The following is a 24,489-nucleotide window of genomic DNA, read 5'->3' as shown; positions in this document are numbered from 1 at the left end:
CGGATCCGGCCATGGAGCCTCGCTGAACGCCGTACCCAGACTGGGCATCGGCGCAGAGGAAGGCTCCTGCCATGGAGCGGGACTGGACACAGTGCCTGGACTGGGCATCGGCGCAGAGAAAGGCTCCGGCCTTGGAGCGGTACTGGATGCCGTGCCTGTACTGGGCACCGGTGCAGAGGAAGGCTCCGGCCATGGAGCTGGGTTGGACGCCGTGCCTGGACTGTGCACCGGCGCAGAGGAAGGCTCCGGCCATGGAGCTGGGTTGGACGCTGCACCCGGACTGGGCACCGGCGCCGAGGAAGGCTCCGGCCATGGAGCGGTACTGGATGCCGTGCCTGGACTGGGCACCGGCGCAGAGGAAGGCTCCGGGCATGGAGCTGGGTTGGATGCCGTGCCCGGGCCGAGGAAGGGTTGGACACTGTGCCTGGACTGGGCACCGGCACAGAGGAGGGCTCCGGCCATGGAGCTGGGTTGGACGCCGTGCCTGGACTGGGCACCGGCGCAGTTTGCACTGGACTGATGACACGCTCCTCAGATCGAGTGCGTGGAGCTGGCACAGGACGCTCCGGGCTGGGGAGGCGCACTGTAGGCCTTGTGCGTGGAGCCGGCACAGGTTTCACCAGACTGATGACACGCACTTCAGGGCGAGTGCGGGGAGCCGGCACAGGACGTACCTGGCTGGGGAGGCGCACTGGAGGCCTGGTGCGTGGAGCCGGCACAGGTGGCACCGGACTGATGACACGCTCTTTAAGGCGAGTGCGGGGAGCTGGCACAGGACGTACCGGACTGGGGAGGCGCACTGGAGGCCTGGTGCGTGGAGCCGGCACAGGTGGCACCGGACTGATGACACGCTCTTCAGGGCGAGTGCGGGGAGCCGGCAGAGGACGTACCGGGCTGGGGAGGCGCACTGGAGGCCATACAACGAAACGTGAAGTACAGAGCGCACTTAGGCACTAACTGAAACAATATCCTACAAACGCAGGTGGGAAAAAGGACTAACTAAATATGATCCCCAATTAGAGGTCACAATTACCAGCTGCCTCTAATTGGGAACCATACAAAACCACCAACATAGAAATACACATTCTAGAACACCCCCCTAGTCACACCCTGACCTAAACCACTATAGAGAATCCAAGGGCTCTCTATGGTCAGGGCGTGACAATATCAGCTAATTACATACATGCAATCGGTGACGCCGAGTCAGGTGTTGTAAGGCAGGAGGTGGGATTGCTGACATAGTTCATAGTTGTGGATTGCCTTACAACACCACATACCCAAATAGCTCAAATGTACCTATCCTCCCAGGCTCTCCCACTGCGGTTGATCTCTCCATCTCCACCTCCATCCCTCCAACCTGTCCTCTGATTCCTCTCCTCTCTCTTCTCCGATGGGCCCATGTCTCATTAGTAATTAATGTGTTGCGTTCATACCCTGATGAAGACAGCTTGCCTGTCGAAACGTTGGACATGAATTTTTTTCTTGAAAAGCAAGCTCTTCAATGGCACAACTTCAGGCTAAGGAGTGAGTTTCTACATTCACCCCCCCAACGTACTCTACAGCAACCCCAGTCCTCAGCATTGATCTGAGCGAAACTGCAGATCTGGGTCACCGCACCATCTGTAACGGACCTCACGCAGCTTGCTTCCTCCTGAATCGGCTCATACCTAGGCTCGAGCCCAGGACCTTTGCCTTGCTAACATACGTGACCGCCCTGCTGAAGCATCTTACCAGTCGCGCCATAAGTTGGGCTACTTCAGTCTGGGGAGTGAGTTTCACACATACCCATGTGATACACACACATGGCGTTACTTCTCTACACGTTAGTTTCCTTTATGTTTATTCATATTGAATAGATCGCTGGAGGGGGGAACTCTCTGGTTGACAGTAGAGTCTGATGGATGCACACAAAGAGAAGCCCACTCAGAACAGTGATGATGAATGAGACTGGAAAAAGGACCATTATCTGAAAGTTACCTGCTGATGGCAATGTTAACGGCATGCACTGACGCACATCAAACTTACTTTCCTGCAAAGAGCCTGGTCATAAACAACGTTAAGTCAATAGTGGAGACAAATAAAATCTAACTTCTCCAAAAAAGTAGGCCAACAACAAGCGTGATATCTGTATATGTCTCTATGATTGAACATGTTTGTGTAGCAGACAGTAGCGGTTACAACCTATATGTTGTGATAATTGCGTTGTTTGCGCTATAATCTGTTGGTTCATATGCCTTGCGACCGTGGTATACTGTATAGGCCTAAAGGAAAGGGACAATTTTAGCTAGCTAGCCGCTGGAGGAAATCAAAAGGAGGTGCAACAATTCAAGTTGTTTCTGTCAATGACCTATGCTCTCAATGCGATTTGATAGGAGTGACGCCAAATCCAAACTGGCTTCCCTTGACACATTTTTTGGAATGCCAGGACCATTCAAGGTTCAGCTCGCTCAGTTTAGCTCAATGCTGATTGGCTATTATTTGATACTTTTTTTATTCAAGGGTGCTCGCTGGCTTGCGGCAACATCGCCATACTCTTTTGGACCAGACAGCATCAAATAGATGGCCTACATATACCAAGATAGAGGGGCACTGTTTCACTTGCTCGGATGCTTTCCCCGGTGAGATACATTCAGTCACTTGTGAATTGAAGGAAAATTATGAAACACATAGAGACAAAACATTTTTATTTTTTTCTTGGTCCGTTTTTGGGGGAAGCCTGGCTTCCCTTGCCATCCATGAATACACGCCACTGGCAGCGTGCATCCAGTTCTGCCCAGGGCAGAGCTCAAACTTTTCATCTTCAGCGCAAGAACACATGCCACTCAAAGCCCAAAAGTCTCACCCAACAGAGCACAGGAGTTGGCTCAGAGTGGGGAGTGTGGAGTCTCACCCAACAGAGCACAGGAGTTGGCTCAGAGTGGGGAGTGTGGAGTCTCACCCAACAGAGCACAGGAGTTGGCTCAGAGTGGGGAGTGTGGTTGTGCAGAAGGTTGTTTTTTGACTCCACTGGACCTTTAAATAACTATTGGGCTGACACTTCAGATGTGAGGACAAACATGGTAGTTAATAATGGGCTGTTTAGAGCCAGAGAAATCAGGTCACATAGCAAAGTATGCTGCAGCTGGCTTATTTACATAAACTTTACATAACCTAAACACAGCATTGTCTTTCATGCAGTATTTTGCTCTGTTGCTAGTTCTGGCCTTGGCATATTTATTTATTTGATAGGGAGTGAGACAGGTACAATTAAAATATTTGACTCATCAAATTGACAAGGGTCAGATGCACTCATGTATGTGTGTGAGTGTTATCGCTATCTATGAAACACCATCTGTGGGTTGTACAGAAAACCTTTCCATCAGATTCAATTCCCCACCACATCCAATAATGTTCATTCCAAAGGACCCTTAATGCCTTGTTCTTACAATCACACTACATACATATGGTATGTAACCATGCTGTGCTAAAACATCATTTTTCCTTCACTCATTAAGTATTATACACTGAGTATACCAAACATTAGGAGCACTTTTCTAATATTGAGCAGGTGTTCTTAATGTTTTGTATACTCAGTGTATATCTAAAGGAACATATTCCAGTTAACTCTCCAGCAGTACTACAACAACCTGAAGGAAACACTATGATGGTGATGCAAGACAGCGGCGGGTGAGGATGAGGTCAGCCACCAATATGGCAATTAAATCACGATTTATAAGGACTTGACTTGGCTTGTAAAGCAACTAACACCTATTAAGCGGGAACAAGGAGCCGACCAAGGGTGACTCAAAATGCATTTTGATGGGTGCATCTATTACATTATTATTACCGCTATTGAGAGAAGAATGTAATGAAGATGCCAGGGAGAGTGACTAGGCACAATTACTTGTCAATCAGTAGCAGACTCTAAGGACTGTAATGAGAAAAAGTGGATGACAAGAACATTATCTGTTTATTATGAACTGGGTGGTTCGAGCCCTGAATGCTGATTGGCTGACACCTGTGGAATATCAGACAGTATACCACGGGTATGACAAAAAGTTTATTTTTACTGCTCTAATTATGTTGGTAACCAGTTTATAATAGCAATGAGGCACCACAGGGGTTTGTGGTTTATGACCAATATACCATGGCTAAGGGCTGTATCCAGGCGATGCGTCGTGCCTAAAATCAGCCCTTTGCCATAATATATTGGCAATATACAATACCCTCTCGTGCCTTATGGCTTAAATATATCCTAGCATGTGTTTTCATTACCCTGAGTCATTATGCTTGAGACATACTACATGGGCGACAGGTAGCCTAGCGGTTAGGGAGACGAGCCAGCAACCCTTGAGCAAGGCACTTTATCCCCTACAACCATAGCTCCCCGGGCGCCCAGTGTGGCAGGCCCCTGCACCTCTCCAAAACCTGTATGGATTAATTGAAATAATCTATCAGTGAATAATAAATAAAGCTACAACTATCAACATTCAAACCCCAAAGACTTGATGGCAACCCAACCTTACCATAATTGGGACTTAATCTATGTTCTTGTCTTTGATAAATGTCTTTCACCCTCTTCATGTCAGTGTGGATAAGACACAATCATTGGACGTCAAACATTCTTTAAATTATTTTTATTTACAAAAATATAGAAACAGGGACCGCTCATAGAAATGTAAAGTGTCACTAAATATTGTGGCCATTTACACATCAACGCAACCCATTTCATATCATTCAGCTTTGAAAAGCAAAACATTACAGCAGCAATCTTCCATTGATGATTTTTTAATGTAAAGACTCAAGCACTATCAAACATATCATACAATTCTATGAACCTGGCTTAACACCAATCATCTCCTTTAGAATTATTGAATCAATGAATAAACATATCTCAACAGCTTTCCTCACACAAAATAGAACAGAGTGGTTTTAAATGAATGTCAAAGTTCCATCATCAACAAGATGTACATCATGCAGAACAACTAAACAAGATGCCTCCGTTTGTATTCAGACAAACACACTGAGTTATAATAGTGACAATGCATTCTACTGTGAACAGAAAACAACAGTTGAAATAATGATTCTGTCATAGAGGACTTGTGCATTTTAAATACAAGAGCCTGTGTTGTATTATCAGAAGTATACCTCATTCTCATTCCATGACTAACTTTGTAACTTCATTAAACAAAAAAAGCATAACATTTGTAATGTGATCACTCAGGGAGATTTGAAGCATCAATAGAAAACTCGAATGACGAGCCACACAGGGTTCATTAGTTGCATGTTATTAATGGTATTGATAAACGGTAGAAATGTCCCTCATCTACTGGTCGGGTTGTTAATCAGATAGCTGATTAAATGGCTTGAGGGTCAGACCGAGTGCAGCCGCACTATCCACCATAGTCCTGAGCTAGGTGTAGGGTTAAGTCGCACCTAGAGGCTGATCCTGGGTCAGTTTAGCATTTTCCTCACTAATGGCTAAGGTTAGGATTGAGGGAGAGGAAGCTGATCCTAGATTTAGGGGGAACTTCACCCCGGAGCCCTGAGCTAGAGGACATAGAAGGAAAGTGCATGGTGTGACTATAGACCCAAGCAAAGGAAGGGAAATGTGGTGACATTTTGTAAACCACACCCTTACAAACTGTGTACATTTCTCCATTGTGGTAGGCAGCAGACAGGCACAACCGATACTAAAGGGACTAAACTTCTTACCATCCCCACTCTGAAGGAATCCAAATGACCTATGGAACAAGAACTGGGTATATGCTCCTCAAGAATAATAAAAGCGTAAAAACTACTAAGTGGTGGTGATGATGCATTGAGTCCATCCATTCAGTGGTACTGTATGACTCATAGAGCAGCTCCATTCAAACCCACACAACTTCTAAATACCAGGGCTGTGTTCATTAGGGCACACAGTAGCAAAACGTTTCGGAACGGAAAACTGAAATTAGCATTTATATAAGTCCAGGAGAGGTAGTTCCTCCCAGTTAGGGATGGGCATGGTTATTTGAATACTCGAACAGATGTTAGTATTCGAATACTTGTGTGAGTATACAATTTTGTGAGAAGAAAGAAATATAGGCCTATTTTACACAGAAAACAATTTTTGTAAATTAAAATATCCATGGGACATTGTTACATACAAGGATATACCATGCCATTTCAAATTATTAATTTAACAACTAACTTTTTTATGTTGTTTTTATGACATGCCCAGTGCACCCCATAAAAAGACCGGTAGCCGACCGGTAGCCGTGCGTAGCTTGTTGTTTATGTTGGCCAATCAACGTGGAAAAGAGGCTAAATGTGTAACAAGTGGCATGAAAGTTCACTTATGCATTGCAAGATGGAATAAAATTACTGAATTAAAAGTTAGCGAAATGAGAAAGAATAACAACCAACAGGTAGGCTGTCGTTTTATCTGAATGGGGTTGGGGAAAAGCGCAGCATGTGGCCTCAATTAGCCTAGCTAGCTATAGCTGGCTAGCTTCTATAGGCTACTCCAGTCAAGACAGGCACTGTTATATAGGATAATAAATAACATTGAATTGCCTTGGTGTCTCTCTCTCTCTCCCTCCATCCATCTGTTCACCCCCTCTGCAGCTGCAGCAATAGAACGCCAGCCTCTCTCCCTCCCGCAGCAGTGCTCAGGTAAAAAACAAAAAAAACAATAACACATGTACTTCGAATATCTGACAAAAATTCATTATACTATTCAAATTGTGAAATTATTTCAAACCCCATTCCTACGTCCCCATTTTACAAAATGTTGATGCCTACTGAACATGACCCTGGAAAGGCCCCCGGAGGATACTCTATGACTCATGGCTGTGCTACGACGGCCCGTCTCCCTGCTGCTCTGGCTGGAAGGGGTAGCTGATAGCGGGAGGGAAGCCCGGGTTCCTGGGCTGATCATCCAGCAGTACCAGATCCTCTACATCCCTACCATTGAACCGCCGCCGACAGATCTTCACCGTCACCTTGCGCCCCTGGAAGGCCTTGAGGGCCTCCTTGGATGCCATGGCCCTGGCGGCCGCCTCATCACGCCCGTAGCCCGTGCCCAGATAGACTGTCTGGCAGCGCAGCTCGCACACCTGGCCCTCCTTCTGGGTGCGCGCCGCCGGCAGGTCGGGGATGTCCTTCAGGGGCACAAAGATGCAGCTCATGCTCTCTTTGGACGACTCAGTGCAGGCACGCAGGATCTCAAAGTGGTCCAGGTTGGGGCCGAAGCCCCCTGCCGACACCAGCTTCCACGCCACAGCCTTGTAGAGGCGGTTGAAGAAGGGCTGGTGCTCGGCAGGTGCCTGCGGGGGTGGGCCTTGCTTGAAGGGGTTCCCAGGCTTGGTCCGCTTGGCGCAGCTGTCGTCGTCGCCCCCTGAGAATCAGCGAGATAAAAGACAACTGAGTAGGGATTCTTCCCGGCAACACTGGCTTCACCTGCAGAGGACAGATTCCAGCGGTGTGAGGGAGGCGTCGGATAGGCAGCGTTTACTTCAAGGCCAAAACAAAAGCAGCAGAAAAAATACTGCTGTATGATTAATCTAACCGTAACAATGTAGAGTATGTTTGATGGAAAAGTACAGAACTTTTCCCGCTTTAATTGTCCCACAAATATACAGAAATGGATATACAGCATCACAGTAATTGCCGTTCAGTGTATTGAATCACTTCCATAAGTTAACAATATTGTACAACCCTGAAGCAAAGACAGGCCATTGGTCAAAGACAGGACATTTTTTTTGTAGAGCTATAATATTAGCGTCAATTAAAACGTTTAAAGTTGGACTCTCCAAACTATACAAGGAATCTAAACTTTAAATAGTCTAAAATCCAAAATGAAATCAACGTTTATTGATCAAGTGAACAGGATACAGTTGTAAACAGTACAGTGAAATACTTACTTGCTAACTCTCCTCAACAATGCAGTACAATATCAATCAAGGATCAAATGTCAAACAAAGTCCTAAATAACAAATAGTAATAAAAATTTGATGGGGGAAAAAGTAATAAAAACTAGTCATGAGAAGTATGTACACAACTGAATATACAGTAGGATTTCAGCATCATACCTGCAGTCCTCTTTCCTTTCCCCATGATTTCATCTCTGGTCTTTCGAACTGGAGCATCATTGACAACCACTCCCTCTGCCATTTCCTTGATCCTGTCCATGACAGGTTGAGGGTATCTGCAAAACATCACAGTCAGAAGAAGACTAAATTCCCCCTTAGGACAGTTGACCCTGGTCTCCTGTTTTTTTTTTGTTTGTTTGTTTTTACATTGGTTTACTTTTTTGGAATTCTGTAGTAGTTTTTAATTCTGGTTGGTCCAAACTGGAGAGTATACGTTCTAGTGTTGAATGATTTTAAACCAGATGCTATGGAAGAGCACCAGCAGCACCCCCCATTGTAACTAACTAATACTCTTTTCACACTATCAACAGTACAGACCCCAACCATACTGTGCTGGCTCGGATATTTCCTTCTCACACTGTCCTTTCCAGCAGGTTTTCAACTACTATGGTGGATGCATAACCAGGCCATTGCAGCTCAGCTCGTCTCTGTAGTATACGCCAGTTAACAGATACTTTTATCCAGATATACTTACAGTAGTATGTGCATACATTTTGTGTGAAGTGTGAAAATTATATTACAGTAACGCTCCACATTGAAATCCATTAAAACTAAGTTCCTCTATCCATTCCTCAAACATAGCCTGTTTGAGATCTAGTTGACAAGACAGCACAAACAGATCTGGGACCAGGATACAATACACATACCTGCAGCCCAAGAAGATGTGGTTGGCCCAGCATATGGACAGTGAGAGCAGCCTGTCCAGACTGGGGCTGGGGAAGCCTGGCTGGACTGTGGGGAACGTCTCCATGTTCCTCAGGAAAAACTCTCGTCTGGCATGCCACTGCTTGTTGGTCTCATGCACTCCTCGGAGCGACTCCACCCACTCGACCAGGTGAGGGTTCTGGTCCAGGTACTCTGAAACAATGTCCTCTCCACTCCTCCCCTCCGCCATCACTGTAACACAGAGCAGAGACACAGGACACAATGTGTTAGGCTATATCAGTCTTACAGTGACTAGAGGCAAAAACAGGCTACTCAAGACGCGAATCAAATCAGCTGATTTGAAGGGAAATTATATACCACACTAAGTCCAGTGTGTTTTGTGCTCTGTCTATCATGTTTTTCTAGGGGCACGGCATCAACAGATTCATCAGGCACTGGAAGCTGTTGCTGTTCTATGACAGTTATAACGCCAGAAATATGGTTATAGCCAGAGTCCTTCACCTGCAATTTGTCAGCAGCGGCTTGTTAAGAGGGACAATTATAACGCTACGGAAACTGAAGTAGTCGTCTTCTGACATATTTTAAAGTCACTGCTGGCATCTATTCTTTGTGATTATTGTCATCACTGCTTACCAAGCAACTTCGAGATTGTGGGGAGAGGGCGAATTAGCTATCATAACAAATATCACGTAACGTTAGTAGGGCCAAATCAGAAAACCGCTCGTTTACGGAAGTCAATGTTGGTTTGTTGCAATGCCAGTTGTCTAACATTACCGTCTCTGTTGCTACTAGCTAACTTATAATCAGAAGTTAATCCAAACAGATCATTCAGTGATGAATTTAACATCAACCAGGTTAATATATTTTACATAGCTAGCCATCCTCCAATGTGGGTAGCTAGTTAGCTAGCATTGAATTAGCGTAAGACTTTAAAACAAACGCCGGGTATTAGCCTAGCTAGCAAACACAACAAACGTATGTTGGTGACTGCACTACGCCAACGTTAGCTTTATTTGAGCAACATATAGCTTACTGGTTAACTATATCATAGAAAGTTGCAGAATATATTTTATTGATAGCAAATATACAGTTCAGAACGAACCTCAAGCTGTCCAGGCAGCGCCGTTGCTGTATGAGTCATGACCAATGATGCAAACAAGTTGGATGTCGAACTACAACTTCCACACGATTGCGTAACAACAGACACCACAGGTTTTTGACCAAAGATATATACTTCGAGATAATTGATATATATGTTGGGGGTTTTAGATAGCAAACAGTGATCATTACAGTAGCTAAATCAATCGTACAAGGGAAGAAAACGTTTAATTAACTTATGTGGAAACCAAAAGAAAGACTACAGTTTCCATAATTCTTCGCTCTCGTCATTGAAACGTCATCGGGTTGCGGCGGCGACAGGATCGGCGGTGTTGTGATTGAATGAAAGGCTCAACACTGCAATTTATGTAAACTTTGACCTGATATCCGATTTTAATTTTATTAAAATGATTCACGAGCTCCTGTTGGCGTTAAGTGGATACCCTGGGACTATATTCACATGGAACAAACGGACAGGTTTACAGGTATATCGGGGTAACGTTACCTACCTAACTAAAGTAACGTTACAGAGCTAGCTCTACAAAGTACAAACACCGCTGCAAGAAGCTGGCTAGCAATGTTAACCTTTTTTTCTCAAGTAGCTAGCTACTGCAACTAGCTAGTAACCTTATGAATTGTTTTATGTTCTGCTTTTGTTGGCACCCATCACTCGTTTTTTTTCTCTCTGTTGTTGCTGTATGTACACTTCACTATAGTTTTGTTTAGTGGCTGGTGGTAAGTGTGACATGCATCCCACTGAACCTTTTAGCCGAGTTTTTCTCAACTTCACGATGTACATATAGCTAACTGAACCATAGTTCAAGAATGCACTGTTAAGGAGTTATGAGTAAGGGGTTAACTGAACCTCTCCTACTCCTTTAGGTCTCCCAGGACCTGCCCTTTCTCCATCCCAGTGAGACCAGTGTCCTGAACCGCCTCTGCAAACTGGGATCCGATTACATTCGCTTCACAGAGTTCATAGAGCAACACACAGGCCATGTCCACCAGCAGGTGAGATAAATACCCAGAAGATGGAGTGCCAAAAGCATTTTCCTCTTCTCAGGTCCTTTGTTACACATTTTTAGCAGATGTTATTGCGGGTGTATGTGACCAATAAAATGTGATTTGATTTGGAAGCGAGGAGATCGTTGAAGGATATCTGGGGTTCCTTCTCCTCCAATGTTCTCCCTGCTTATCTCTTACTTTTTTATAAGGTGAGGACTTGAGGAAAACTACGATTGAAGCTCGATCTACTCAGGCTTTTATAAAACTAGCCAGCTTCAATTAGCTTCACATTCCAGCTCAGACTTCATCTGCCACTAACTCTAGCAGGCATGTAACTACACGTGCATGTTGCATGTTGCTGGTCGAACGCCAAACTCTTCATTGAGACAATGCTAAAACCGTCAATCCATGGGAGAGTCAGTGCCACATTTTCATTTTTGCCGAAATGAACATGAAAGAACATCTTGCAAATTCAGCAGGCTATGATGTGAAATAGGCTAATAATGCTGTCTTTGATGTGCTTTGGTGTGCTTATCAATGCACACAAGCACCTTTTTTCCCAATCCTATCAGTAAAAATGTTTTTTAGTCATGCAAAAGTTTTACTGTGGGTGAACTTTCAAATGCATCTTGCCATTACTAAATGTGTAATGTGATGGGTGTTTTAATATTTATTTTTTACACAAACGTTTGATTAATTACATATTTAATCGCTCAAAACAACTAGGAACTCGTAAATCTCAGACTTCCGACTTCAGTGCATTCAAAACAAGTGGAAATTTTGGAAAAAAATTGCTCCGACTGGGGAAAAATCGATTTGAATGATCATCCAACTCGGAATTCCAGCTCGGGCCTTTTTCTAAAAGTTAGACTTTCCGACCTTAGATCACTGACGTCATGATTTGATCTCATATTTATCCATGTTCCTAGTTGTATTTAACGTGGCATCAGACACTTCATTCAGGATAAATATAGTAAACCCTGAGTTAGCCTACCCCAGAACAGGTTAGTTCTGAAGGATTCATTGCCATAGAAATTTACCTGGCTAAAAGGTGAGCCTCTTTCATCTGACCGGTTATTCCAAGTTGAACAAAGTTGCTTTGCTAACTCCTCAAACCTGATTTGTAGTATAATCTCTGGACTAAAAAGCCAACTCAATGGAGAATCTCCATTGAAAATGCTTTTTAGTGCAGAATTACACTTAATCTGTGTCTGGGAAACCTCCCCTTAGATGGGTTTATATTTTTTAATCCTGATTAACTGGTTAAATTCTGTGAGAGTCGGTGGCAATGAATCTAAACCAACTTTAGAGTGAGTGCCATGTGTTGTTGTTTTTTAGATTGAGATGTACTAGTATTACTGCAAATACTAATCAGATATAGCTAAATACTATAGTGTTAACAAGCTCTGATTGTACTTTGCAGGAGCACCACTCCATTCAGACAAACCAGGCCGGACTCAATGGGGTTTACCTGCGGGCTTTCTGCACGGGACTGGACTCCATGCTACAGCCTTATAGACAGGCTCTCCTGGACCTCGAACAAGAGGTAGCGAAGATCATTTACTAAATGCATTGTAGCACTAATTAATACAATGCACATTCATAATCAATCCCACTATTGTCCTCTTCATTGCAGTTTCTTGGCGACCCACATCTCTCCATATCTCATGTGAATTATATGTTGGATCAGGTAATGCCAGTTACTGTTTTTACTAGTTTTTCTGATTTAGATTTGCTTGTTATACATTTGAAGTAGAATTAATTGTTTTAGACCTTTAAAGCTGGAATCCTTAATGGTGAAACAGTTTAGGATATTACAACAACAAAAAAGTTACTGCAAGCTACAAACACTGTTTTTCCCTCCTCTAACATCATTGCACACGCGATAAAACAGAACAATATGTACTGCACTTTTTGTCTTTGACCACACTGCTCGACGCACCTGACCTCCATTTCATCCACAAAACAAAAACAATAAAAGGTGCTGGGGGTTTACAGTGGCGCTGCCACCCTTCCACCCCTCCTCTGATTGGAGTAAACCAACGGACAAAAATACTTCCACTGCTACTTTCGCGCACGTGTACTGTACATGTAGTTAACTAATTATACATATATTCCTAAATTCCTTTTTCTCCCAAGTGCTGGATTTTCATCCGCAGCATCCAATCCAGACAGTGGCGCTGTTTCCCCTAATGCAGATTCCATCTTTAAATGTGAACTTTCACACCTACAGTCACAAGAACCACAGTATCTTTCAATATGTCATGAATGGAATTAGGAAATCAAATATTAATTTAACAATATACCCAAGTCATTTTATGTAATCATGTTGTTCTCCTCCAGTTTCAGTTGCTGTTTCCCTCTGTTATGGTGGTGGTGGAGACAATAAAGTCCCAGAAGGTAAGGGCATTACAATGGAGACAATACAGTCCCAGAAGGTAAGGGCATTACAATGGAGACAAGACAATAGTCCTAGAAGGTGAGGGCATTACAATGGAGACAAGACAATAGTCCTAGAAGGTAAAGATATTACAATGGAGACGAGACAATAGTCCCAGAAGGTAAAGACATTACAATGGAGACCAGACAATAGTCCCAGAAGGTGAGGGCATTACAATGGAGACGAGACAATAGTCCTAGAAGGTAAGGGCATTACAATGGAGACAAGACAATAGTCCTAGAAGGTGAGGGCATTACAATGGAGACAAGACAATAGTCCTAGAAGGTAAGGGCATTACAATGGAGACGAGACAATAGTCCCAGAAGGTAAGGGCATCACAATGGAGACGAGACAATAGTCCTAGAAGGTAAGGGCATTACAATGGAGACAAGACAATAGTCCTAGAAGGTGAGGGCATTACAATGGAGACAGGACAATAGTCCTAGAAGGTAAGGGCATTACAATGGAGACAAGACAATAGTCCTAGAAGGTGGGGGCATTACAATGGAGACGAGACAATAGTCCTAGAAGGTGAGGGCATTACAATGGAGACGAGACAATAGTCCTAGAAGGTGAGGGCATTACAATGGAGACGAGACAATAGTCCTAGAAGGTGAGGGCATTACAATGGAGACAAGACAATAGTCCTAGAAGGTGAGGGCATTACAATGGAGACAAGACAATAGTCCTAGAAGGTAAAGATATTACAATGGAGACGAGACAATAGTCCCAGAAGGTAAGGGCATTACAATGGAGACGAGACAATAGTCCTAGAAGGTAAGGGCATTACAATGGAGACAAGACAATAGTCCTAGAAGGTGAGGGCATTACAATGGAGACAGGACAATAGTCCTAGAAGGTAAGGGCATTACAATGGAGACAAGACAATAGTCCCAGAAGGTAAAGACATTACAATGGAGACCAGACAATAGTCCCAGAAGGTAAGGGCATTACAGTGGAGATGAGACAATAGTCCCAGAAGATAAGGGCATTACAATGGAGATGAGACAATAGTCCCAGAAGATAAGGGCATTACAATGGAGACGAGACAATTGTCCCAGAAGATAAGGGCATTACAATGGAGACACAAGTATTCACTCTCCTTCTGATATGACTGAGAAATCACACAAACACAATTACTTTGGAGGAAATGATTTAAGACGCTCATAAAGCACTTTTCATACTCCCATAGCACTCTCCAAAAACTATTTGTGTTCTCAAAGTCTAAGGGTCAACACATTTCTGATGTGCCTTAGTTTTGAATTTTTCTGTAACAATACCATCTTTCTCCCAATTTAAAGTTCATGGTGGCTGCTGTGGTACAGGGGCACAAAGTTGTCACATCGCTCAGAGCAGAGTGCATCATGGGTAGGCACAGTTGAATCAATTAGTGTGGAATATGGAAATGAGGTCATATCCTGTCTGTCCTAATTAGATCCACGGCTGTCAGATCCTGGAGACGGTGTACAAGCACAGCTGTGGAGGTCTGCCCCCTGTTCGCATGGCCCTGGAGAAGTAAGTTACGGCCACAACTTTTTCAATCAAATGTGAAGTTAGCCTCTTATGCATTGTTTATGCTATTACTTGGATCTATGCTGCATGTGTGGTGTCATCCTGAAACTGGTGCTGCAAAGTGAAATATGCATGCCATATTTCCAGGCAAAACCTGAAGGGGGTTTTGAATTTTCTGTGATTTTACAATGGTAAGATCCCGGGGTGTGTATTTAAAAAAAAAGAAGTGTTATTTCACCCCTGGATAAATGATTCCCATGACACATGTCATCTCCTCCTACACATAAACACTTGAATCTATACCGATACCTGGCTGGTGTTTCTTAGGGCAACACAACATAAAGGATCTCTCTGCTGTCTGTCTACTCAGGATCCTGGCGGTGTGCCACGGGGTGATGTACAAGCAGCTGGCGGCGTGGATGCTGCATGGTCTGCTGCTGGACCAGAGTGAGGAGTTCTATGTGAAGCAGGGGCCCAGCGCTGGAGGGGCCGCCGCCAACCAGGAGGAGGACGAGGAGGACCTGGGGATTGGAGGCCTCAGCGGTAAACAGCTGAAAGAACTACAGGACCTGGTGAGAGCCTGTATGCTAAGATTCAGGATCAGCTTTTATCTTCCTCAAATCTTAACTGGCTGATCTAAGGTAAGAGGCTAAACTGATTCTAGATCAGCATCTATTGGCAATTGCATCCATGTTTCCAGCTGAGAGAACTACAGAATCTAGTGAGATGGCGGGTAGAAGTTGCCCTTAGGCACAGCTTTAGGTTCAGTTTATATCTTCCCCCAAATCCTAATCTTAAATATCGGGTGGGGAGGCAAAACTGACCTGGCACTTTATCTGTCCACTTGGATTTGAAGTGCTTGCGTTAGTGTAAAGCTTGCACCACTACTGTTAGAGTAAAGATTGCAGGATGGATAAGATCTAAAAGTCATGTGTATGTACTTCCAGTCAGTTTCAGGAGGCTGATTTGGGTCATGTTCATAAGGCACAAAGCAGGGAAAAACTAACTGAAACAGGGAGTGAGTACCCAGACTGGTCCAATAAGACATGCTCATTTTCGTTTTCTGTTTGAAAATGTTTTCCGTTGCGTGCCCTAATGAACGATGCCGTTGTCTGTATTCCGTTGTAGAGGCTGATAGAGGAAGAGAACATGCTGGCTCCGTCCCTGCAGCAGTTCTCTCTGCGGGCTGAGATGCTGCCCTCCTACGTCCCCATCCGTGTGGCTGAGAAGATCCTCTTCGTGGGGGAGTCCGTCCAGATGTTTGAGAACCACAACCACAGCCCGTCCAGAGCTGGTGAGAACCTGGTCCACACATGTACCTTTGTTATTAGCTGTAGCTACGTTTCACGTTGACTTGTTAATGATTTAGCTACAGTAGGGAAACAGTAGAGGGAGGAGAAAGGGAGTGTTTTCTGTCTTCACCCTCAGTCAGGTAAGCACCATTAGCATTATTGCTGATTTTGACATCTATTTGGTTTGCTTTGGTTGCTACGCTTCTCTAAAAACTTCCACAACACAAAAATCACAACTATCTCGCCGAGCACTACTTCAATGTAACATATTGCGACAATATCACTTCAGGAGTTCCACGTTCAACTTGGAATGAAAGATTTTTTACATTTTGTGGGATCATGTTTTCCTCCCTCTGTGTGTGTCTGTGTCCAGGCTCTATACTGAAGCACCAGGAGGACATGTTTGCTACAGAGCTGCACCGTCTCAAACAGCAGCCCCTCTTCAGCCTAGTGGACTTTGAGAACCTCATAGACGGCATCCGCAGCACCGTGGCAGAGGTGGGCTTCGCACTTCAACATATCTGAGGAAATGTCAGATATGTGTTTGTAATGTCTGCTGTAACTTCCCACTATCAGCTGGACAAAAAGGTCCTGTTCTATTCAGTTGATATTAGGGCCACATTCATCTCAATAACTCCATACATTAGTCATCGGTATGTGAATCCAATCAACAGTTGATGAATGAATGTATCCTATTTGCAGCACCTGTGGACATTAATGGTGGAGGAATCTGATCTCCTGGGGCAACTGAAGGTTTGTAATTTGGACTATCTAGCTGTGACCGTTTACAGTTGATTTCAGATTGTTAGTGGTCATGTTTGAGCTCGACTACATTTAAAAAATATATATATATTTCACCTTTATTTAACCAGGTAGGCCAGTTGAGAACAAGTTCTCATTTACAACTGTGACCTGGCCAAGATAAAACAAAGCAGTGCAACACAAACAACAACACAGAGTTACACATGGAATAAACAAGCTTACAGTCAATAACACAATAGAAAAAAATTGAAAAAAGTCTATATACAGTGTGTGCAAATGGCATGAGGAGGTAAGGCAATAAATAGGCCATAGTAGCGAAGTAATTACAATTGAGCAAATTAACACTGGAGAGAGAGATGTGCAGATGATGATGTGCAAGTAGAAATACTGGTGTGCAAAAAAGCAGAAAAGTAAATAAAAAATAATATGGGGATGAGGTAGGTAGATTGGATGGGCTATTTACAGATGGGCTATGTACAGCTGCAGCGATCGGTTAGCTGCTCAGATAGCTGATGTTTAAAGTTAGTGAGGGAAATATAAGTGTCCAGCTTCAGCGATTTTTGCAGTTCGTTCCGGTCATTGGCAGCAGAGAACTGGAAGGAAAGGCGGCCAAAGTAGGTTTTGGCTTTGGGGATGACCAGTGAGATATACCTGCTGGAGCGTGTTATCGTGACCAGTGAGCTGAGCTAAGGAGGAGCTTTACCTAGCAAAGACTTATAAATGACCTGGAGCCAGTGGGTCTGGCGACGAATATGTAGCGAGGGCCAGCCGACGAGAGCATACAGGTCGCAGTGGGGGGTGGTATATGGGGCTTTGGTGACAAAACGTATGGCACTGTGATAGACTGCATCCAGTTTGCTGAGTAGAGTGTTGGAGGCTATTTTGTAAATGACATACGTTGCAGTCGGACTGCTCAGAATCACTGATCTACAAATCCCCTTGCATCTCAAATAACTACTCCTTATGTGATCAAGATGAGTGATTCTGTGCCTGGCCTTGTTAAAGCTGACCCCTCAAGCACGCCGTTTCTCTTTCCCTGTAGATCATAAAGGACTTTTACCTGTTGGGCCGTGGTGAGCTGTACCAGGTGTTCATTGACCACGCTCAGCACATGCTCAAGACCCCACCCACGGCTGTCACTGAACACGGTATGTTTACAGATCCAGGATCAGTTTACTCTAACAGACATCTAAACTTGATAGCACATTCTACCTCCTAAGGGCCAACTTCATCTTATGGAAAATTCACCCTTTATTCAATCACAAACCATGGTCCTGTTGGAATACTTAAAATGCAGTTTAAACTGGACCCTAACTTCCTCCCTTCCTTGAAGTGATCACTGATCTAACACTGTGGCTAGGTCAAAATAGGGGTTCCAGTAAATATCTTTCACTAAAACAATAATTTCTGATCGTTGTTATTCGAAGGAAGGAAGGAAGGAAGGAAGGAAGGAAGGAAGGAAGGAAGGAAGGAAGGAAGGAAGGAAGGAAGGATGCCGTAAAGAAGAATGTGAACAGGTCCATGTGTATTGCAGTCTTTCTTTGGATCTAACAGTGGCTGTTTTCTCCACCCCTTCCACAGATGTAAATGTGGCCTTTCAGCAGGCTGCCCACAAGGTGTTGTTGGACGACGACAACCTCCTGCCTCTCCTGCACCTCACCATCGACTACCAGGGGAAGGAGAGCAAAGGTTTGTTCCTCAGAATGGCTTTTCATTGGAGCAGAAACCCTCCACTAGGAGTCTAGGAGATCTAACTGTATGTTTAACTAGAGCTGCTTAGAGTTCTCTTTTCACTCCCTACTAGACCTGGGCTCAGTACATGTTTATTTGAGTACTTGTTTTTGAAATACTTATTTTCAGTGTATTTTATAATACATGCCAATACATTAAGTGTATTTCCAAATGCATTCCAATATTCAGCTAGTTGTATTTTCAAAGAAAATATTTACTTTGAAATGTCTTTTGAAAGTAATTGAAATACCCTAAATAGTATTTGAACACAGGTCTGCTCCCTACTACCCCATGGCCCTAACTTACTCTTCCATGTTTGCAGATCTGTAATGTGTAAGCAATATGGCGGAAGGTCCACCATGACACTTCTTATACCATTCAGATCTGTAAATATGGAAAGGTCAGGGCCAAGGGGAAGTGGTAAGGAACATATTGGGACCGTTGGCTGTGTGCTCCAGTATATTTTCTTGTAACCAGTTGCTGCCATCTGGTGGCTAACTGTAAGACAGTCTATGCATGCCTGTCTTGGTCATCTCTCCCTCATCTCTCCTGCTATAACCTGGGAACACCAGATGGGAGAAGGCAATCTGATGGATGTGTACTGGGAAGTCACCTGTTATCTTTTTAAAAGCCAATGAAGGAAAGCAGACGAGAAGAGAAGGCTATTGAACTTGGCACCCTAATCCACATAATAGTGCACTATTTTTCACAAAGTTCTGGTCAAAGTAGTGCACTTCATAGGGAATAGGGTGCTATTTGGGATGATCATTCTTCTATGTCTTCTACCCAGTGTGTGCCATCTTGTGAACAATGCGATGGAGTGGATCAGAGGATGTGGGCAGAGTGGAGAGAGGAATGGAGTGTGTGTAATTTGGCCAATTTTATTTTATTTTTTTAATGTAGGATCGTTGGCCATCTCTCCCAATTGCACACCGGTACTATTCAGCCACGACCTCAGGCCATGCTCTGTCCACCATTTTTAATTTCCTTCATCACCGTTCTTTTATTAAGGTCTATTGTGTTGTATTTATTTAGCCTACCCCACCACTAATGCGCAGAGATGTTGATATGAGTCGACCAAGAAATATGTCACAGGCTGTATAATTGATGACAAGACAAACAATGGGGCCATGCAGCAGCAACAGAGACGTTTTGGTTTCTATATAGGCTATTGTTAAAAAATAGTCTAAGTTTGTAACATTACTAAAGTTGTCTATCAAGTGTAAAATGTGAGTTCAACAGAACCAGTTACAACTGACATATCTGATCATCAATAGATTAGAGAAAAAGCTATTTGTTTTTAACACAGTAGCCACAACCTTTCACCTAGGTAGGTGCTTGTTTAGTAGCCTATGTTGAACCTTCTTATGACAGCCTACTTCAAAAACAAATGGTACAGTCACAAAAGTATATGGGGTGTTTGTTAAATTCTTTTTAACCTAAAAAATGAATGGAGTGAATTTGGAGCAGCAGTTTTATTTGCTTGTTCCTGTGAGCGTTTAAAAAATATATATTTTTAGCAGAGCGGGAGAAAGGATGTTGAGCGGCAGAGTGGTTAACAAAGACTGTTCCATGAGCGATGAGTGAGATTTCAAACCGCTCAACTCTGCTGACATACTCTGGTGTGGAGCCATCCTGTGGCTAATGGTATGATTGTGTTCTCAGATGCCACAGGGACCAGGGAAGGGGCCACTCCCCCACAGGAGTCCTCCCCCAGGGAGGTGCCCCCTACGGGCTGGGCTGCTCTGGGCTTGGCCTACAAGGTCCAGTGGCCCCTGCACATCCTCTTCACCCCTGCCGTTCTGGAGAAGTGAGTATTGTACAGCAGGCAACGCCTGCCTCCCAAATGGTCCCTTATTCCCTATATAGTGCACTACTTTTGACCAGGGCCCAATGTGATCGCTGCAGGACCGTAACAGTGGAGAAGTTTAGCCTCGTGCTTCAAGGCTCTTAGTAGTTGTGGAAATGGACACGATATTGCTTTTTACTTTGTGCATTGCTGACTCTACCTTTAACATGAAGTGAAATCCATTAGCAAATGTTTGTGCAAACAGACAATGGAATATTTTAACATTACACTCCCAGTTTATTAGGTACACCATCCCGTTCACGAAAATGGATCTCTCCTACAGACAGTGAGTCACGTGGCCGTGGCTAGCTATATAAAGCAGGCAGACAGGCATTGAGGCATTCAGTTACTGTTCGATTGAACGTTAGAATGGGCAAAATGACTGACCTAAGTGACTGAGCGTGGTATGACCGTCGCTGCCAGGCACGCCGGATCCAGTACCTCAGAAACGGCCGCCCTCCTGGGCTTTTCACGCATAATAGTGTCTAGGGTTTACAGAGAATGGTGCGACAAACAGAAAACATCCAGTCAGCGGCAGTCCTGAGGGTGAAAACAGCTGGTTGATGAGAGAGGTTGAAGGAGAATGGGAAGAATCATGCAATCTAAGTTGGGCCACAAACAGACATATAACGGCGCAGTACAACCGTGGTCTGCAGTGCGGCTTCTCACAACGCACAACTCGCCGATCTTTGTCACAACCGTGGTCTGCAGTGCGGCTTCTCAAAACGCACAACTCGCCGATCTTTGTCACAACCGTGGTCTGCAGTACGGCTTCTCACAACGCACAACTCGCCGATCTTTGTCACAGATGGGCTATTGCAGCAGACGACCACACTGGGTTCCACTCCAATCAGCTAAAAACAAGAAGAAGTGGCTCCAGTGGGCACGCCATCACCAACACTGGACAATTTAGGAGTAGAAAAACATTGCCTGGTGCGACAAATCCCGGTTCATGTTGCATCATGTTGATGGTAGTTGTAGGATGAGTCCATGGAACCCATCCTGCCTGGTGTCAATGGTACAGTCCGATGGCTGTGGTGTACCAGCATCCAATCTGCAGCAACTGCGTGGTGCCATCATGTCAGCATGGAAAAACATCCCTGTGGAACATTTCCGGCTTGTAGAATCCATGCCCCAAAGAATTCAGGCTCATCACTCATCTTGGAAAAACGTATACTAAAAACTTGGAAATCAATCATTCTGCCATCATTAACACAATGGAAAAATGTAATGATTTATTATTTAAATATTGAAAAAGCGGGGGCTACGGAGAGAAACAAAATGGTGCTGTTTCAGGCCATGTAGTAAACAACAATGCACTATGGATGGAGGTGTGAGCATGCGGGTCTGGACAGAGGAGATGTAGTCGTTGATTGTGTGCGTCTGTAAGTTGTTGTTTGTAGCTTTGTATTTGGTTATTAACTAACAAAGTGAATTCAGGCTGTCCTGGAGGCAGAGGGGTGTCTGACCCAGTACTAGATGGGTATACCTAATACACTGGCCAGTGAGTGTATATAACCATTGTTTGTACCTTCATGTTACGACCGTGTCCTGTCTCCCAGGTATAATGTAATATTCACGACCGTGTCCTGTCTCCCAGGTATAATGTAATATTCACGACCGTGTCCTGTCTCCCAGGTATAATGTAATATTCACGACCGTGTCCTGTCTCCCAGGTATAATGTAATATTCACGACCGTGTCCTGTCTCCCAGGTATAATGTAATATTCACGACCGTGTCCTGTCTCCCAGGTATAATGTAATATCCACGACCGTGTCCTGTCTCCCAGGTATAATGTAATATTCACGACCGTGTCCTGTCCCCCAGGTATAATGTAATATTCACGACCGTGTCCTGTCCTCCAGGTATAATGTAATATTCACGACTGTGTCCTGTCCTCCAGGTATAATGTAATATTCACGACCATGTCCTGTCCCCCAGGTATAATGTAATATTCACGACCGTGTCCTGTCCCCCAGGTATAATGTAATATTCACGACTGTGTCCTGTCCTCCAGGTATAATGTAATATTCACGACCGTCTCCCAGGTATAATGTAATATTCACGACCGTCTCCCAGGTATAATGTAATATTCACGACCGTCTCCCAGGTATAATGTAATATTCACGACCGTGTCCTGTCTCCCAGGTATAATGTAATATTCACGACCGTGTCCTGTCTCCCAGGTATAATGTAATATTCACGACCGTGTCCTGTCCCCCAGGTATAATGTAATATTCACGACCGTGTCCTGTCCCCCAGGTATAATGTAATATTCACGACCGTGTCCTGTCCCCCAGGTATAATGTAATATTCACGACTGTGTCCTGTCCTCCAGGTATAATGTAATATTCACGACCGTGTCCTGTCTCCCAGGTATAATGTAATATTCACGACCGTGTCCTGTCTCCCAGGTATAATGTAATATTCACGACCGTGTCCTGTCCCCAGGTATAATGTAATATTCACGACCGTGTCCTGTCCCCCAGGTATAATGTAATATTCACGACCGTGTCCTGTCCCCCAGGTATAATGTAATATTCACGACCGTGTCCTGTCCCCCAGGTATAATGTAATATTCACGACCGTGTCCTGTCCCCCAGGTATAATGTAATATTCACGACCGTGTCCTGTCCTCCAGGTATAATGTAATATTCACGACCGTGTCCTGTCTCCCAGGTATAATGTAATATTCACGACCGTGTCCTGTCTCCCAGGTATAATGTAATATTCACGACCGTGTCCTGTCTCCCAGGTATAATGTAATATTCACGACCGTGTCCTGTCTCCCAGGTATAATGTAATATCCACGACCGTGTCCTGTCTCCCAGGTATAATGTAATATTCACGACCGTGTCCTGTCCCCCAGGTATAATGTAATATTCACGACCGTGTCCTGTCCTCCAGGTATAATGTAATATTCACGACTGTGTCCTGTCCTCCAGGTATAATGTAATATTCACGACCCTGTCCTGTCCCCCAGGTATAATGTAATATTCACGACCGTGTCCTGTCCCCCAGGTATAATGTAATATTCACGACTGTGTCCTGTCCTCCAGGTATAATGTAATATTCACGACCGTCTCCCAGGTATAATGTAATATTCACGACCGTCTCCCAGGTATAATGTAATATTCACGACCGTCTCCCAGGTATAATGTAATATTCACGACCGTGTCCTGTCTCCCAGGTATAATGTAATATTCACGACCGTGTCCTGTCTCCCAGGTATAATGTAATATTCACGACCGTGTCCTGTCTCCCAGGTATAATGTAATATTCACGACCGTGTCCTGTCCTCCAGGTATAATGTAATATTCACGACCGTGTCCTGTCCCCCAGGTATAATGTAATATTCACGACCGTGTCCTGTCCCCCAGGTATAATGTAATATTCACGACTGTGTCCTGTCCTCCAGGTATAATGTAATATTCACGACCGTGTCCTGTCTCCCAGGTATAATGTAATATTCACGACCGTGTCCTGTCTCCCAGGTATAATGTAATATTCACGACCGTGTCCTGTCTCCCAGGTATAATGTAATATTCACGACCGTGTCCTGTCTCCCAGGTATAATGTAATATTCACGACCGTGTCCTGTCCTCCAGGTATAATGTAATATTCACGACCGTGTCCTGTCTCCCAGGTATAATGTAATATTCACGACCGTGTCCTGTCCCCCAGGTATAATGTAATATTCACGACCGTGTCCTGTCCCCCAGGTATAATGTAATATTCACGACCGTGTCCTGTCCCCCAGGTATAATGTAATATTCACGACCGTGTCCTGTCCCCCAGGTATAATGTAATATTCACGACCGTGTCCTGTCTCCCAGGTATAATGTAATATTCACGACCGTGTCCTGTCCTCCAGGTATAATGTAATATTCACGACCGTGTCCTGTCTCCCAGGTATAATGTAATATTCACGACCGTGTCCTGTCTCCCAGGTATAATGTAATATTCACGACCGTGTCCTGTCTCCCAGGTATAATGTAATATTCACGACCGTGTCCTGT

General features: G+C 44.3%; 2 protein-coding genes across 3 annotated transcripts in view; one reads left to right on the top strand and one right to left on the bottom strand.

The window, feature by feature from the left end:
- Window positions 1–4,601: 4,601 nt before the first annotated feature.
- Window positions 4,602–9,977, bottom strand: LOC120048640 (CDKN2A interacting protein). The gene is made up of 4 exons (XM_038994750.1): window positions 9,883–9,977; window positions 8,762–9,011; window positions 8,055–8,170; window positions 4,602–7,360 (listed from the first exon to the last, which is right to left on the bottom strand). Exons 2-4 carry the CDS (start codon window positions 9,007–9,009, stop codon window positions 6,819–6,821), a joined length of 906 nt encoding a protein of 301 aa, XP_038850678.1. The 5' UTR covers window positions 9,010–9,011; window positions 9,883–9,977; the 3' UTR covers window positions 4,602–6,818.
- tubgcp4 (tubulin, gamma complex associated protein 4) overlaps window positions 9,516–24,489 on the top strand; it is a 33,149-nt gene continuing 18,175 nt past the window's right edge. The window contains exons 1-13 of one of the 2 annotated variants that reach the window (XM_038994487.1): window positions 9,516–9,634; window positions 10,761–10,889; window positions 12,307–12,429; window positions 12,520–12,573; window positions 13,227–13,283; window positions 14,759–14,838; window positions 15,206–15,407; window positions 15,964–16,129; window positions 16,501–16,625; window positions 16,830–16,880; window positions 17,932–18,037; window positions 18,471–18,578; window positions 20,286–20,430. In XM_038994487.1, coding sequence (XP_038850415.1) covers window positions 12,385–12,429; window positions 12,520–12,573; window positions 13,227–13,283; window positions 14,759–14,838; window positions 15,206–15,407; window positions 15,964–16,129; window positions 16,501–16,625; window positions 16,830–16,880; window positions 17,932–18,037; window positions 18,471–18,578; window positions 20,286–20,430 — 1,139 coding nt within the window. In that variant the 5' untranslated portion in view covers window positions 9,516–9,634; window positions 10,761–10,889; window positions 12,307–12,384. Of the gene's footprint in view, window positions 10,364–10,760; window positions 10,890–12,306; window positions 12,430–12,519; window positions 12,574–13,226; window positions 13,284–14,758; window positions 14,839–15,205; window positions 15,408–15,963; window positions 16,130–16,500; window positions 16,626–16,829; window positions 16,881–17,931; window positions 18,038–18,470; window positions 18,579–20,285; window positions 20,431–24,489 lie in introns of both variants that reach the window. The other variant, XM_038994479.1, reaches the window with a different exon arrangement.

This window comes from Salvelinus namaycush, chromosome 1 (assembly GCF_016432855.1).
Source record: "Salvelinus namaycush isolate Seneca chromosome 1, SaNama_1.0, whole genome shotgun sequence".
In the NCBI taxonomy this organism is placed as follows: Eukaryota; Metazoa; Chordata; class Actinopteri; order Salmoniformes; family Salmonidae; genus Salvelinus; species Salvelinus namaycush.
This window is presented reverse-complemented; position numbering and strand designations above follow the sequence as displayed.

What these genes read in the sequence shown, in the direction of transcription:
- LOC120048640 (XM_038994750.1), bottom strand. Translation starts at nt 9,009, where the DNA reads ATGGCGGAGGGGAGGAGTGGAGAGGACATTGTTTCAGAGTACCTGGAC. An exon ending in CACATCTTCTTGGGCTGCAG is followed by an intron (nt 8,171 to 8,761) that starts GTATGTGTATTG and finishes GATGTTTTGCAG; the next exon opens with ATACCCTCAACCTGTCATGG. An exon ending in GAAAGGAAAGAGGACTGCAG is followed by an intron (nt 7,361 to 8,054) that starts GTATGATGCTGA and finishes GCTGATTCTCAG; the next exon opens with GGGGCGACGACGACAGCTGC.